General features: G+C 31.4%; 2 protein-coding genes across 4 annotated transcripts in view; one reads left to right on the top strand and one right to left on the bottom strand.

Annotated features, from left to right (window-relative positions):
- Lace (serine palmitoyltransferase long chain base subunit) overlaps positions 1–17961 on the top strand; it is a 59489-nt gene that overhangs the window by 32936 nt on the left and 8592 nt on the right. For 2 of the 3 annotated variants that reach the window (XM_071714664.1, XM_071714665.1), the window contains 8 exons: positions 7433–7612; positions 8068–8222; positions 8302–8447; positions 16704–16922; positions 17002–17165; positions 17255–17416; positions 17492–17754; positions 17826–17955. In XM_071714664.1, coding sequence (XP_071570765.1) covers positions 7433–7612; positions 8068–8222; positions 8302–8447; positions 16704–16922; positions 17002–17165; positions 17255–17416; positions 17492–17754; positions 17826–17955 — 1419 coding nt within the window. The remainder of the gene's footprint in view (positions 1–7432; positions 7613–8067; positions 8223–8301; positions 8448–16703; positions 16923–17001; positions 17166–17254; positions 17417–17491; positions 17755–17825; positions 17956–17961) is intronic. The other variant, XM_071714666.1, reaches the window with a different exon arrangement.
- Positions 13680–15125, bottom strand: LOC139777329 (uncharacterized). The gene is made up of 5 exons (XM_071714668.1): positions 15003–15125; positions 14686–14869; positions 14341–14616; positions 14122–14265; positions 13680–14034 (listed from the first exon to the last, which is right to left on the bottom strand). Exons 3-5 carry the CDS (start codon positions 14606–14608, stop codon positions 13904–13906), a joined length of 543 nt encoding a protein of 180 aa, XP_071570769.1. The 5' UTR covers positions 14609–14616; positions 14686–14869; positions 15003–15125; the 3' UTR covers positions 13680–13903.

The raw sequence follows: 17961 nt of genomic DNA on the forward strand, positions 1-17961 counted from the left end.
TGATCCTCTTACTCTGACGCTTCCTTCTTACTTGTATATACATATATTTAGAGTGTTAAAAAAATCTTGTAATGATATATTAACTGACAAATATTAAAAGCAATGCAACAACAATTAAATTGTTAAATACTGATTAACATTAGCCGCGTTTAGCAACTATTGGAAATTTTCGGAGCTTAGTTTGAATTATTCCTCTAGATCTAAAAGAACAAAATCCAATCTCAGCTCAGAAAATTTCAAACAGTTGCAAAATAAACGTTCTGCTAAACGCAGCCATTTATTCAATTTATGTGCGACGTAGATTTCATAAAATATTAAAGTAAAAAGATATTTTTTATTTAAAATAATTATTAACATATATATTATATATGTATATGTATATGTTATCTGCATATAAAATTATATAAATATAAAATTTATTTTAATATTTTTATTTGAAAGATTAATAATTTATTCAATGTTGTTTCAATATTGTAGCAACATAAAGAATCAATGTAGAAGAATCAACATATATAGATTCAACGTTAGAAAGATATTTATACTTCAACATTCAACATTGCAACGTCTCAGCAACGTTGTTTCAACTTTTTGTGCTGTATGGGGTATTGTTACTTGTACATTGTTTTTTGTGACTAAAATGTTATTATTTTTTATTATTAAAATTTTTTTTAGTAATTATGACGAGAAAAAAAATTAAAACACGAGCTTGTGGATGACATAATTAGCAATAAATATAAAGTAATGAGAATTTTGATTTTGATAGCGCAATATTATAACAATAATATTATAGAACATAATTTTACAACAAAATGCACTACAGTTGATAATGACAGTAATAATTCCGACGATCACATTACCGTTCACACAAAAAAAAAAGAAATATGTCTTTTGTCCAAAGAAGTCAGACCTGCTTGTGGTCTGATTATATTTCTTGCATGAGAACTGTGGACCGCAAAGGGTTAAATAAAGAATTAAATAAAGGGTGCGAATAAACATGAATGAGCGCACTTGTTTCAATGGCTGAGTTTGGTCGGCGAGTATGAAGGAACCGAAATTTATATCGACGAATATCTCATCTTTTATCAGTGGATCAAAGAAAAGGAGCTTGTTACGCTTATTTACAGTCATCATAAATGTTCATTCGTTCAACGATCGTTTGTTTTCTTACTTTGGATTCTATTTTATCTTTAATATGTCGTAATCACCAATCCTGACGTGGAATTCTGTAAGTTGTCGGATCGTTGCGCAGCTTTTTTACCATATACTAGACATCACAGACGCGCGCTTCGCGCGCGCTATTTAGCTTTAACATTATACTATTACTATTACACTATTAACTCTTTGATACACACAACTGTCAAAATATACGATGACAGCTGCTCATGAAGTAGCGCAGCGAGAGAACCAATTGCGGAAAAACGACAACAATAATAACTTCGATAGATTCAAGTATCGACTTTACATGCCTTTTTTAGATAGGGTAACTCCGGTATATACGCCGCACCTAAGGACAACTTAATTTATTGAGTACTATTTACTATGTTTAATGCAAATGAATTATACCAATAAAAACTTTATATTGTCTACTACTATAAAAAAATTAGAAATATGAAATATTTATTCCTTGTATTTAACAAAAAAACTTTTAGAAACCCTTGCATTTTTGCTACATATCCCATAGGGGTGGGATATATGACATTCATAGTTGGAATATACGCCTTATAAAAAATTACAAATAATATTTATAAATAAGGCAATAAAATGTCATAATAAGTTATAAAATGTGTGCAAAAAGTTTATTAAGATGTAACAATAATAAACAAATTATAAAACTGAACATTTTTAAAAAGAAAATAGAAGAGCGATAGATGCATTAGATAATTGTTATACGATCCAAAGAAAGAAGGAAAAAGAACACAGGAGATTTCGAGTTTTACAAAGTGCCTATACTATGGCATAAATCCCATGCTAACTTGCTGTATATCCTATACAGGAGGGATACACAAGATATCAAGCTAAACAAAAAATACAAGAGCTATGCACTTGTATTTTGCTGTATTCCATTATTTACTATTCCTCTATACTTATGTATCATGAAATAACAATTGAACCTTTTACATTTCCTACAGTAATCATTTTACGTAGTCGTAATACATGATCGCGCTACTTATTACGGTGAGAAATCGATTCAACTCACGACGGTTTTGTTAATATTAACAGTAAAGAACTGAAATTACAATACAATGCTAATATGGCATAAAGGCACATAACAGTGTGATTGCGAGCAAGTATCTTTATTCCTTCTATTTTTTCTGACTTCTGCGGCGTAAATCCCCGCGCGGCGTAAATACCGGAGTTACTCTATGGATGGATGGATGGATAATACCTGCTCAACGATATCGAAATTGTCGTTAAGGAGTTACAGAATCTCGCCTCTGTTCTATAACGCTTAACAACAGTGTCGTTATCGTTATATTATCGCGGATATAATATATGGTAAAAAAGCTGCATAACGACAATATAATGATGGTGATAATGTCACTAAGAGTTACAGAATAGGATGTTTTACCTGAAAAATGTTGGAAAACTTGGAATCCCTTAAAGAATTTTTTCCCGAAGAAATCAGGAATAATGTAGGGGAAACCGGGTCAAACTCGACACGATTTTTTTAAAGGCAATTTTCAACAATTAGTTAAAATTTTCAAGCGAAATTAATAGTACACATTTAAAGAGTGTTCCTTTAAGTACAAAATTGCTTAAGTAAGTTTTGCTGTACGTCGCTTAGTTTTGCCCCCAGTAAAGGAAAAGTGACGCGAAGACAAATTTTCAAATTGAAAAATGCCGGAGCAAACTCGACACTTTGCCTGATCGACACAATTTGATCTGGAACTTATTTTTTATTGTCTGAAACTAAACATACATTGTTTATCGTATTTAGAAAGTACAAAAATTCGGAATAAAGTAAAACAATTATTGGAACTAATGAGAAAAAAAATTGTTGAACTTTTACAATTATCTTCATCTAAACTAATGTCTGAAAAACAATTAATGCAGGTAAACTCACGATCGGACGTGCGCACACATTTGTCATGGGCCATAATGCCATATAGCTGCATGACAAGTATTGTTTGTATTAGGAGCCGACGAAACGGCGTGGTGTCGACTTTGCTCCGGACGTCGTTTTTCACTTTTGTCACTCCAAAAACATAAAAAAGTTTGAAAATATGCAAAAATGATTATCGGATTTGTATAGAGCATCGAATATCCCATCAAAATTATCTACTTATCTGTAGATTCGCAAGAGTAAAGCTCGATGAAAGAGTAGCATGCAATTTTCGAGAGATCAGAAGAAATATTTTTCACTATCAAAAACGCTTATGTCGCATTACACCATAACTTTGAATGTTACCGAATTCCGTTGACAACACTGCACTGATAAAAATCGATGCGAATTTACGGAGGATTACGGAGAAAATTTATTTAATTTTTTGGTAAATTAATTTTTTTATAGTTTTTTTTACTTAAAATTTGCATTTTTTCTCTTGTTTTAGTTAGAAATACAGGAATTTCTGGAATTTTATGAAAAATTAACTAAATCTGGTATTTTTACAGATCATTTGTAAATTAGCTCCCGGTATTGTTAAATTCATCCATAGCATTACATACATGGGTGTTTCTACGTAAATAGCGTTTTTTACTGTCCAAGCTTGTTATATGTTCATGATTGAGAGGAGGGTAAGCAAGCGTTGTGAAAGTTCACTACTGCATCGTATTTGAAGTATCGCACAATAATCTGTTAATTGGGGAGTGGCTTATCCAATGGAAACATGCAGAAACTCCTAAAAATGTCAGTTACCTGGCCTGTCCATTGTCGAAAATTCTCTATTCCAGTTACACTTACTCCCTCCAATTGCAAACTCAATTGAAAATTCCCCATGTTCATTCAATCATAATATAGAACTAAGATTTTAACATCATTATTAAACATAAATCTCCCTTTGGAACCGAAAAAACCGGCTTCAAACTTGGTCCGGACATATGGAGTAAAATTGCACATTTTGAATTTTACCGCGGTTCCGCCATGTTGCATCGATTCAATGGGAGTCTGGTGTGGAGATTTCAAGAATTGGAGTGTTATTTACATTGTTGGTGGTTGGTTGTTTTGAGCGTGATACAATCGTAATCGTGTATTTCACTTGAGAAAAGGTATGTCATAAAATTATGCGTCATTTGCCTGGCACATCTTTTTTTATTATATCGCAGTAAATTTTTCCTTCTAGTGGCAAAATTCTGATGATATTCGGTAGGCTAAACTTGATTTTTAATGGAAATTGGTTTACGTCAATTCAGGAGAAAGTGAGATTAATTCAACCATGAAATGTCAGTCTACTGGCATGTCATTCACCTGGCCATTCATGGGTTTGACGTTGAAATAAAATCAAACACGGTAAAAAACGTTGAAATAAAATCAAACACGGTAAAATACGGCGAAATAAAATCAAATACGGTAAAATACGGCGAAATAAAATCAAATACGGTACAAATACGAAAATGGTAAACCGACATATATCAAATTGAATTTTTTTGCTAATTGTGAATTTATCTCGGGAATAAGTAATTTTAGGAATTTTTTTGACATTTCCTCTCAAAATCACTCATTGTTGAGGTAATTCAATATTTTACTAGACATGCAAAGTCGACTCATTACCGCACTTTACCAGATCACTGATGAATAAGCCATTACTTTCAGGTTTTTGATGTTGTAGTACGCTGGCTTTCAGGGTATGTTTCTGCTTTTATATTCACTCAAAAACAGGAAAAAAAAAATTTTTTAGGTATGTTTGAAATTGAGAGATTTGCAATCTGAAAAAACGCTATTTACGTAGAAACACCCACATATGCTTAAATTTTATTTCTATACAGTAAATTTATAGTCTGGCATTTTACTCTCAGTAGCATAGTATTACGGTATATTCGAAATCATTGCAGTAATAGAAGGTTAAGTAGCCAAATATATCCGAAATATCTGCAGTATCTGTGAGATGTGAAATTTGTGACTTTACTCGTAAAAGTACAAAATCTATAATTATACACCATTATAATTATGTAATTTCTCGAGTAACAGTTGTATCAAAAATTGCTATTTTATATTAGAAGTAAATTTACTGTGCTAAAGTGAGTATTAAAATAAATCAAGTACTTTTATCACCAGACAGTAAACCGAAAAAATATTTAACGAAAACTTAATTTCGTTTGAAGTAAGTTTAACGTTTTGAGTTAAATTTCATAAACGTTACTCGAAAAATTATATAATTATAATAGTGTATAATTATAGATTTTGTGCTTTTACGAGTAAAGCCACAAATTTCACATCCCTCAGATACTACAGATATTTCAGATATTTGGCTACTTAACCTTACATTACTCTGTATTTTAACTGTGTAAATCGAAGGTTAAAAATGACCACCGATTTTCACAGTAAAATGATGACTTATTTTTATCAGTGTGATACATAAAGACGCATTATAGGGAAGACAAGTTTCTACGATAGATTTAAATTAGCAAAAAGTCTAGTGTCAAGTTTGCCCTGGTGTCGAGTTTGCCCCGGTCTCCCCTACATCGGGATATCAACGAGAAAATAAACAAAGCTCTGGTTTTTAACCTTTAATTATCTGGAACCAATGGTTCCTTGATATTTTTATTGAAAAAAAAAATCTATTCTAATTAGATTAAAGAATCTAAAAGGTAAAAATAATACGCGACGGTATTTTGACGGAATTTATCTATTATCCTTTTCTTCAGATTATAATAAAATGGTGATAAAACTTGCAATCATTTTTTTTAAGTATATATTTTGCAATTTTCACAAAGATTTGGATTATTCCAAGAAAGTAGGCCGCTGGCCTTTCTCTTGATAATTAATAGATAAGAAAAATAATTGACTAAAGATTTGCATTGTGGGTATAAAACGAAATATTACGAACTTGTACATACTGCGAATTGTGCTATAATCGCAGTGTAAATATAATTCTTTTCGATAACGTAAAGATTACAAAATCAATTTTGCAACAGTGTTACATGTCATTACTAATCGTTGAAATTTCTCACATATTTTTAATACGACATTTATTATGTTAGTTCTTCGCATTATGATATGAAAAGATAAAGAATTTATTTTGCTATTATTGTTTTTAATATTATCTTCTATTATTTTTATATGATATATATCGGCAAAGTGTCTACAAATCTGGCAAAATCTAGAAAAATTAAAATTTTTAGGATGATTTGAATTAACTCAATTAGCGATTAATTCGACCGGCAGAATTACAACAAAAATTCTAATAATAATTCATTGTTCTCTTGATCTAATTTTTTTTCCATACATCAAATAACACGAAATTAATCATTTTTTCCATATTATTGAAATATATGTGTAACTTAATTATCGATTGAATTTATCGGAATTTATTCGAAGTCACTCAGGGAATCTTTCTTCGTCTGAATAAATCGGGAGAAATTCTCAAGAAAATTTTATCGAGTTGGTTTTTCCATAAATTTTGCTTTCATTTTGCAAGTATCTATAATATTTTTAAATAATAAGTACAGTATTTTGTGATATATTTTTAGATTTATATACAAATAATTTGTTTTTATATAGTTTAAAGAATTTCTTTAAAAAATTAAGTATTAAAACATTTTAATGTTTATGACATAGATTTGATTTTTTTGCAATATTTTTTGAAAATAAAAAATAAAAATTTTGTACTATGTAAAAAGCTATTTTATGAAAATTCACTATTTCTTTTCAATACTTTTTCAAATTTGACATTTGAAACGGGTTGCTCTAGATTTTATCCTTTTAAGGCTCCTGGGCTCTTGCCACGGTCATGTAACATCATGACGTCAGAAAAATGATACGGTGAGAATTCTTGCGTTCCATTTCCAAATAAAAAGATATAAAGATAATACGAAGCCTAGTGATGTAGGTTTATGCGCAAGCGCATGAATAGGCTTCGTATTACATTCATTTTACGGCTGTTTATTAACTGTAAAGGGAAAGGGATAGATCTCAGAGTATTTTTGAAGTGTGTTGAAATGATCAGAAGTCTTATTTTATGCAAATATCTTTTTATTTGGAAATGGCACGCAAGAATTCTCAGCGTATCATTTTTCGCTTCTGACGATTTCTCACGATCTAACATGGCCGCGGCGAGTACCCAGAAGTCATATAAAAGTACTCTAGTTTTCCGAGAAAATTTAAATAAGATTATATAGAAAATCAGAAATTTGCGAGAAATTTTTTCCTCAGAGAAAATAGAATAAAGATTTTGTACATCTTGAAAATTATATCTTGAGAATTTGAACAAGCACCTTGACCGATCAATAATATACTTTCGTAGGCTGTGCAATTTAGCGTATAAATTTATTGCAGTCTGCCCACGGTCCGACAAAAGCGGAATTACAAAAACCACCACGGTCGAGAGAATCCTTTGAAAAAGTTCCATTCATCACAGCGGCGCTTACACACCTCGGCTTTTATATTCTCATGTTCCTGGGATTTATTAATCAGTTATTCTTTGTTCCGAAGATTGCCACCGAAAAAAATAGAGAAGTATGGCGATAATCATTTATACTTTATTCAACATTGATACAAATTGCAGTACATTTGTAAATCAAAAGTAAAGGAAGCCAGAGTAAAAATAAAAACGTTAAATTTTAGGCTCACGTATTTCGAAATCAACATTAATAGTAACATATTAAAAGATTTTTATCAATTTTAAATGAAAGTATTGTATACCATTAACGTATAAAGAAAAGTCATACGATATTAGAAATATCCTACATAATTCTATTTATTCTATGTATTCTATAAAAATTAATTGTTGTTACGTAGAATTAGCATCTTTGTTGTATGTTAAAAATAATAAATAAATTTGGATTTTGTGTACGCATGTAACATATGTATATATTTTCCTGTATTCCGATATTTATCAATTTTGTTATGAACAACGATATCTTACTTTTTATGCAGCATGTAAATATTTTATATTGAATATGTATTTTTAGGGATATGCTCCGCTGTACGACAATTTTGAGAAATTTTATCTCAAGTACGTCTACAGACGAGTGAGAGATTGTTGGAACAGGCCGATTTGTTCTGTTCCTGGCGCAACGGTCACATTAAAAGATCGAGTAACTCACGATTACGGATGGACGTTTCAGTAAGTTCGACTACGTACGAAAGCCACCATTTACCACGTATCAATAGAATTAAAATCCCGAATTTTTTAATCCTGACAGATTTACTGGAACTGAAACACAGTGTATAAATTTGGGATCTTACAATTATTTAGGATTTGCCGAAGCGAGTGGTAAGTGCGCCGACGAGAGCATCAAAACGCTCAAGAAGTTCGGTTGTGCCTGTTGCAGCACGCGTCTTGAATTAGGTAAATAATTTGAAGGTGCATTATTATTTAAGTGTTTTTCTCGAGCAATTAGGTAGATGAAACCACGTAGAACATTTGAATACGTCGATCAAGACTAAATTATTGTACTGTATATTAATAAAATAAGAAAATATACAAAATAGAAAATTTGTAGAAAATATTTCGTCTTTTTCGTTATTTGTCAACTGATCCATTAAATTGTAATCGCTTGAGGACTGCTGCAGGCAGTTGTAAGAATGTATGTCCCAAGCAAGTAGTAACATAGCAACATATGTAGGGTGCTTTCCAGTTAACGACACAAGTCGACACAAGCGTCACTATCTTTGCTGTTCACTAGATGTTGAAAAAAGACAGAATATATAACGCTTGTATTGACTTATGTCGCTAAATGAAAAGCACCTATAGTAGAGTCATTGTTGATGCGCTTCTACCGTAACTATCAAGATTCGATTAGTAGTTACTAGATGCATTTTGCTTCCTCATAGAGGAAGCTTTGTTTTCGTAAACCTCGTATATGGACCTTTGATCGCGTATATATAAAGCTAGGTCTAATCAACCAAATTTTAAAGAATTATATATGAAATAGGGGTAGAAAAGGCCGAAGAAAAAAATGTTCTTTTAGTTTTCTATGCCAATGTATTCAGAGTGTTCTAAAACGTCTATAAAAATATTTTTAACACAATGTCTGTATGTGCCCGGGAAAAAAGAATTAGATCTGCCGAGATATGACCAGATCTGGTTCATCAGATCTGGCCAGATATAATTTGATCTGCAAATTGTCTCTATCTGGCCAGATCTGAACAGATATAACCAGATTTGATCAGATATAATTTGATTTGCCGAGATATAATTATTTACCGAATGTATCCAGATTTGCTCAGATATAATTAAAAATCATGAATGGATGTAAAATGTTATAAAACCATAAATATATCGATTCAATTCAATATTGTGTGCCACTTTATTATAAGCGTGGACTCCGATACAACTGATATTCGATAAGTTGTACCGTACACTTGATTTATATACCGTTCTTATACCATTGTTTGTCATATTTTAAATACGAGAAACGGATCTCATCAGGATGCCATCTATCGAACGATCCGACATTTGCATAAAGGGTGTAACAAAAAGATTGGGACACTGGATTATCTCGGAAAGATGATGTTTTGTACAAAAGTTGTAGGGTACCAAGTTGCCCATTATGTGGTGATATTGGTTTGACCTTGAACAAACTTGGGAAAGTCACATCAAGATCACATTGAGTTTTTTAAACAGGGACCCCTATTTTTCATGTCATATTCTCTTGTAACCCTTGTTGAGACGTTTCCAAAACACTACGATAAAATTCTCTTTCGATAAGAATATTTCCTGAGATATTTCAAATTTTCATGACATTTTTAATGTACTAGACATCACAGACGCGCGCTTCGCGCGCGCTATTTAGCGCTTTAACATTATACTATTACTATTATACTATTAACTCCTTGATACACACAATACACAACTGTCAAAATTACGATGACAGCTGCTCATGAAGTAAGCGCAGCGAGTGAACTAATCGGCATCGCGGAAAAGCGACAACAATAAACTTTGATAGATTCGAGTATCGACTTTACATGCCTTTTTTTAGATATGGAAAATATATAATATCTCGTAAAGTATTCACTTTTCGACAACTTTACCTTCATACTTTTATACGCAGAATAATGAAAGGAATCGATTGTTGTAAAAAAAAAAAAACAGAAAAAAATTATTTTAAAAAATTTAATTGCATTTTGTAAACGCATTCAATTTTGCAAAATTGCAAATGTAAAAATTAATATTATCATTCGATTCCTTTCATCATTCTACGTATAAAAGTATGAAGATAAAGTTATCAAAAAGTGAATAGAGGAGACCGGGACGAAGTCGTCACTATTTTTTTGATGTCGATTTTTAACAACAAAATAAATAATTTTAGTAAAATGTAGTATACCATTGTAAAGAGTGAACCCTTGGCTACAAAATTTATAAGGACATTTTCGGTCTACGTCGCTTTGTTCAACTGGTATAGAGTGAAAACGACAAAGGTGCAAAAATTGAAATGTCAAAATTGCCGGGGCGGAGTCGTCACTCCATTCTCGGACTGGATTTTAAATAAAAATACATAATTCTGATCATGAAAAATAATAAGATACATTTTATTAATTATTTTTTAATAGAAAGATGGAAACATTAATTAAAAACACGATGGCGGAAAATAATTACAAGAAAAGCGCACACACTTATGTGCCCTACGCTCGCACGAAATGCACTGTTTCTCGTCAGCTCTATTCTGTCATCTCTCAGCACACGCAGCACATATTATCCAAGTCCTCGCCCGAATCCGACCACTGCTGCTTCTTTGACTTTGATTTTCGCCCGAAGCCTCCATGATATGACTTGGTGACGACTTCGCCCCGGACACATATTTTAAATTTGATCGCTCATGAAATATTAAAAATCAACGAAAATAAAAAAATTTCACTGGATTCGTGTTCAGCATGCATTACTCTTCAGAATCACTTATCTCGAGATTCGGAGAGAAAATAATATTTAAAATATTTAAAATTTTTGACGCGGAAAAAATTTTACTTTTGACCTCCAAAAACACGTTTGCCTTAATGAAAATCACAACATGGCATATAATCTCACTAAACTCCGTTGGTCACATGGGCTGGTGCCCATGTAGTGTTTACAATATTAATGGCGAGTTCACACAACATACAGATTTCGAGATAATTGTAGTGACGACTCCGCCCCGGTCTCCTCTACTTATTTATGAGATATCTTATATTTTATATTAAAAATGTTATGACAAAATTTAAAATATTTCAGGAAATTTTTAACAAAAGAAAGTTTTATCTTAGTGTTTTGAAAACGTCTCGACAAGGGCTACAAGAATATGACATAAAAAATAGGAGTTCCCGTTTAAAGAACTCAATGTGACCTTGATGTGACTTTTCCAAGATCGTTCAAGGTCAAACCAATATCACCACATAATAGATAACTTGGTACCGTTTTTGTATAAAACATTTCTTTCAAAAACGTCATCTTTCAGAGATAATCCCGACCTCTTTGTTACACCCTGTATAACCAGTAAATAATTCTTAGTAATTAAAGTAAAAATTGTAAAGTTTCTAATAATTCTTATTCGAGTTGGTAATTATTTATGCAAGTTTCCAAATAATTTCAACAAAATTTTTAACGTAATCCAGCTATTAAATAATAATCAAATTGAGAATTTTTTCACTTTTGTTTATCCATCATCTATAAGCTTACAAACGCTGTACGAAGTAACTTATATTTCTGTGATTGTCTTTTGTATTTTAGATATAAGGCGAATTGATGAAAATGCTTTTATAACAAATAACTAACATTTTTTGTTCATAAAAAAATACTTGTCTTCTGCAAATGATATCTTTATCATAATTTATTTTTATACAATATAATAAATACCCAATATCAAAGATATTTAATTGAATATCTTTAATTTGCTATGTATATAAATAAATTCATATTTATATATTTAAATATCTTAAGCTGGGTATACACTTAGCGAACGAACAGCGAATGCGAACGTTCAGATATTTGCGTTTTTGCTCCTAGGTTATTTGTTCTTTCTTTCGATTGCACCAAATACTAGAATTCGACCAGATTCGATGTTTGCTGCATGTAGCAATTTGAAATTTTTGATTATATCTGTTGAATAATGACAACAAACGTTTACGTTCGCTGTTTGTTCGGTGTTCGTTCGCTAAGTGTATACCCAGCTTTAGACGAATATCAATCATCGAACATTTAATTTATTATAGTTAAACATGGCCAGATATCGTCAGACCTGAACAGTTTTCGATTAAACACAACCTCAGTTCGACTTATATCTGAACAGATATGGTCAGATGTAATGTATTTTAGATCGCATTTGAGTATAGATATGGTTATATCTAAACAGATACAGTCAGATCTAGACTGTTTCAATGAAATTCAATCATAGATATGGTTCGATCTGAGCAGATATGGTCCGATTTGAACAGATATGGTCCGATCTGAGCCGTCGAAAACCAGATTACACCCCATATGTAGTTATATACAGTTATATATGAACATATGTGACCAGATCTGCGCAGACATGAGAAGTCATATCTGAGTATGTCTGACCAGATAAAATTTGATCTGCTGAGATATAATTTTATCTGGTCAGATCTAATCCTTTTTTCCCGGGTGTGTATTGTATAATACGTATGTATGTATGTACACACTCAACTCGAAAAGTACTTAATAAAAAAATGATTTTTTAGTGTTTTGAAAAGCTCTCGAAGTAAGCTTTAAGAATATGCAATAAAAAATGAAGGTTTTAATTGTTTTAAAGGTGTGTGTATGTGTGTGTGCGTGTATAGTATTTGAAGTGTTGTGGTAGCTCTAACTTCCGTAATTTTTTAGATATCGGGCTCCATTTTTTTTCCGTAGAGTATTATTAAAGGAAAGTTGGTATTGAATTTGGCGGTGATCGGTAAAGGGGTTCTTTCTTTAGAAAATTTAGATTTTTTAAGAAATGTTTGTGATTGCTCTAACTTTCGCCAATTTTGAAATATCGGGTTATTTCTGATTCTATTAAGAGAGAGAGAGAGAGAGAGAGAGGGGGGGGAGAGAGAGAGAGAGAGAGAGAGAGAGAGGGGGGGGGGGGAGAGAGAGAGAGAGAGAGAGAGAGAGGTAAAAGTACCAATACCTGGCCATTTAAGCATACCAAGAAATTCTTTTTAAAATTTAATGCACAAAATCAATTTTATAATAAGAAAATTTCTGCATATTGAAAGATTATACTGTTTTCTATCAAACAAGTACAAAAAAACAATATTTTGTGCGATAGTAAATTAATTATAAACAGAAATAATAATAGACCCGATGTCCCAATACATGGCCGGTCGAAAATTGGTGTCCCAGTGTCCAATTTTTGAGGTCCTAGTAACTGACCATAACTTTTATAGTGTATTAAAAATAATTTTATCTTGTCGAACGCAAACACTTAAGAGGTAATAAAATAAACACCAGAAATGTTTATTTTGTCTGATAAACAATTTTTTATGTATTATAATTTCGAACAAATAATTCAATTTTCTATAAATTTAGTAAATTATAAGTAAATAGTTTTATAATTTCGTAGTTATAAGTAAACGTTTTTTTAGTTTTAAATCTAAGAACAGTATAATATATTATTATAATTTTTTATTTTATCTTATTATTTTAATTTATTATTTTAACTTATTCAATGAATTTAAAACTTTATAAAAACAGATGTTGCACAGAATCTTTGGCAATACATTCAAAGTACTTTAAAAAAATGTGTAATGTTTAATCAACTTTTTCTTGTTTGATTCTAATATTTTTTTTGCGCCATTAATCTTTTAATCTCTTGATCCAGCTTCTTTTTCTCTTCAAGTGCAGCCTTTTTGATTTGCTTTTCTCCGGCCTTTCTTTTTTTCAGGCATAACGCTATGACTTTTCGTGACATTTTCAGTCATTTCTACAGTTATCACACCGCTTTCACTTACATTCGAATTCTGATCTATAACAAATATAAAAATAATTAAGTTACTTGTGTTAATTTAGATTTTAAGTTTCAAAATATTGTATTTAATACTATTGTACAAACCTTGCAAGGATTGATCAAGACTATCAAGAGTATCAAAAGGCTGTTCAATAGACTCCTTAAGATTACAAAGCTTTAGAGCTTCTTCAGTTTTCTTACCTGTAACATTATTACTCTCCATTGCTTTTTCATTTTTATTCTCATCATCTGTAACAAATAAAATAATAAAATATTAAGTTTGGTAACTTATTTTACATAATAATAGTTAAATAGTTTACAAACCTTTAGACAATAGATTATTAGCATCAATAGATTCTGTATAATTATTTGTTAAGTAGGAAAGCTTTGGAGACTCGATGTGAGCTTCGACTACATCTAAACATTTTGCGTCTAATATGAAATCACTTCCATCTTCTTCAGGTACTATAACTATTTCTAGATTACTAGATTCTAATATTTGAGATATGTCAGCTACCGAGTCTAAATCAACCAGTACATCATTTGTGTCCTGACCGGAGTCCTCATTCGTAGACACACTACTTACTCTCATATTCTCTCCTAAATAAAATATTAGTAGGTTATTACAATGTTAAATTAAATATTTAATTTAATTGTCTATAGTTGCACCAGAAAGACGCTTTGTATCCAGCCAATACTTCTTGGTACTTTGAATGTAGCAGCAGCCATTCGTGTCGACATGCCCTTTTCTACTTCTTTTAACGCATTACGTACATCTTCTTGTGTGTATTTCTTTTCATACACTGTTTTTGATCGACTTCTTTTCTTTTTCTCCTTGCCCATCTTACGTTTTCTGTAATAGAGAAAGTAAACAAATTTTGGAGGTTATACATACAACATGTAGAAAAATAAACAAAAAAACTTGAAAAATATGTATAATGTAATATAATATTGCTAGAACTAATGTTAAAAATAAGTTTACTTACGATTTTCGTACGAAAAGTGTGCACACAGATCATTTAAACTTGAACAGATGTTACGGCCAGGTACTACAGCACAGGAGTGAGCACATATCGCGGCGATTCGACCGATAACTAGCCAGTCGGTTAGTTATTGGGCAAACAAGATTTCCACGTACCAATAGATAGCCACGTAAATATTTATACAAAAAATAATTTACATGTGCAATTTTTTGCTTTTTATTTATTATAAATATGTTTAAGATTCTATAACGTCTTTTTCGTACAGAAAAACTTATTATTTCGATAATTATAGGCTTAACCAGTATCTTACTTCTCTTAGCCATTCCGCAAGAAATCTATTGAAACTCACGATACACTTAAGTATCAGTATTCAGTATTTTTAAAGTATTTTTTTTAATATCTTAAACAAAGTTTTAAATAGCACAATTTTTAATATAAGAAACTAAATAGTCAAATTATATTAATCAGTAAAAATACGTTTCCAATTTTATTTAAAAAGCTTAATAAAAAATAAATCTCCCTTCAATGGCCAGGTAATGGGCAGTGGCCCGTCATTGGTACTTTTACCTATATTCTGCAGTCTTTTCTACCCCTATTTCATATATAATTGTTTAAGATTTGATTGATTACATCTAGCTTTATACGCAATCAAAATTTTGAATTTTTTGAGAAATGACTCTTATGACCATCTAACATTATTTGAACAAAACTACATTAAAAAGTGATACCCTAATCTGACTTACAATTAGAATAATGTAATATTTGACCAGAAGAGGATGGAGCCCGTAAAATTTCTGTGAAAATTATATAAAAATAAAAAAAATGTACAAATTAGGAATTTGCACATTGCTTCCTCAACATTTTTAAATGTGCAAATTAGGAATTTGCACATTGCTTTTTATTGCGCTTATAAAGCTTCCTCTATGAGGAAGCCAAACTAATAAATACTATTATAATTATGCATCAAATAAAATACAAGCTTCCTCAAGAAATAGAGGAGCTTTGTGAGCGCAATAAAAAATAATGTGGAAATTCCTAATGTGCATACTTAAAAATGGTGAGGAAGCAATGTGCAAATTCTTAATTTTTTTTATATTTATATGAAATAAATAATGAATATATATGAAAGAAATCAAATAAAATAAGCATAAAGCAGAAATGTGATCGCTTTGAAACTCAAACGGTTAATACCTATATTTGGCCAATATTCTATCTCTGTCCATGTGTGACGACCATATGTGGAATGACATAAAAATAATATAATATAATATAAAATAATATAATATTCGTTAAAAATATACGACTTTTTTCATAAGTTACAGTTTCACTAGTCAATGTTTATAAATTAATTTGTAGAAAATGACAAACTTTTATACCAATTTATTAAAATCAACTGATTTTAGTTTAAACGGACATATTTTGATGTCTGTTTACTTTGTAATTCTAATTAATCCCATTTTTACCATCAACACTCTTGTGCTTACGTCTGTTTAGACTAAAATCTGATTTCAATAGTTCTTACAAAAATAGAATGTTTCTGATATTTTGGAATGAAATTTAGAGGGGGCCGAAAACCGGCTTTAAAGCTTCTTTCTTTATTTTTTTTTTATGGTGATAATTTGCTATGATTTATTAAAGTTCCATGTTTTTTTTTAACTGCATACAGTAAAAAGAAATTGAACGAATCACTTTTATTATGCTAAGGTACCATGCCCATACATGATGAACTAGAAAAGTTGACTGCGAAATTTTTGGGAGTGGAAGACGCCATAGTATTTGGAATGGGATTTGCCACAAACTCGTTAAACCTACCTTCCTTGGTCAGCAAAGGTTGTCTGGTTCTTAGCGACGAGAAGAATCATGCGTCGCTTATTCTCGGACTACGACTATCTGGCGCAGTGACACAGATCTTCAAGCATAATAGTACGCATATTATGTAATAGTCAAATAGTCAACGCATAATTATCTACTGTTGAAAGTACAAAAAGCTCATGATCCACAGATGTGAAGCATTTAGAGGAATGTTTGAAGAAGGCTATTGTCTCCGGGCAGCCGAAAACTGGCGAACCTTGGAAGAAAATAGTTATCATTGTTGAAGGCGTTTATTCTATGGAAGGTTCAATCGTCCATTTACCCGAAATATTAGAGTTAAAAAAGAAATACAAAGTTCGTAAAAGTAACTTTGATTGTAATCTATTACTTCCTTTCTTTAAATTCTTATTACGATTAATATAAATTTTTTAATTGTCGAATAGGCCTACCTTTATGTGGATGAGGCACATAGCGCGGGAGCCATGGGAAAACATGGGAGAGGAGTTTGCGATTACTACGGTATTGACCCGCGCGAAGTAGATATACTCATGGGAACATTTACGAAAAGCTTTGGCTCGGCGGGTGGATATATAGCTGGAACAAGAGTAATATTTTAACGATCTTTCAACAGTCTCGACATATTTTAATACTTATCTGTAATCAGATCACGTTTGTTTCAGACATTGATAAATCATATAAGGATATATAGTCATGCGCATACGTACGCGGCATCGATGTCCCCGCCTGTTACGCAACAAATTATCACGTCGATGCGAATTATTGCAGGAGAAGATGGCACAGATGCTGGTGAAAAACGTATCAAACAGTTGGCTAAGAATACGAGATATTTTAGACGCAGATTGAATCAGATCGGAGTTATAATTTATGGAAACGAGGACTCGCCCGTTGTGCCTATGCTAGTTTACTTATTCTCTAAGATCGGGTAAGTTAAGATATTATCTCTAAAATCCGAATCATTTCATTCTCTTTTTTTCTCTGTAATGTTTAATATAGCGCAGTGATCCGTACTCTGACGACCCGTAACATAGCAACCGTCGGCGTTGGATTCCCAGCAACGCCGTTGATGGAGGGCAGAATTAGATTTTGTCTTTCAGCCGCACACACAAAGGAACAATTAGATTATGTAAGT

This window comes from Temnothorax nylanderi, unplaced genomic scaffold (assembly GCF_030848795.1).
Source record: "Temnothorax nylanderi isolate EJ_2023f unplaced genomic scaffold, tnyl_v1.0 TNYL_tig0144_pilon, whole genome shotgun sequence".
Taxonomy (NCBI): domain Eukaryota; kingdom Metazoa; phylum Arthropoda; class Insecta; order Hymenoptera; family Formicidae; genus Temnothorax; species Temnothorax nylanderi.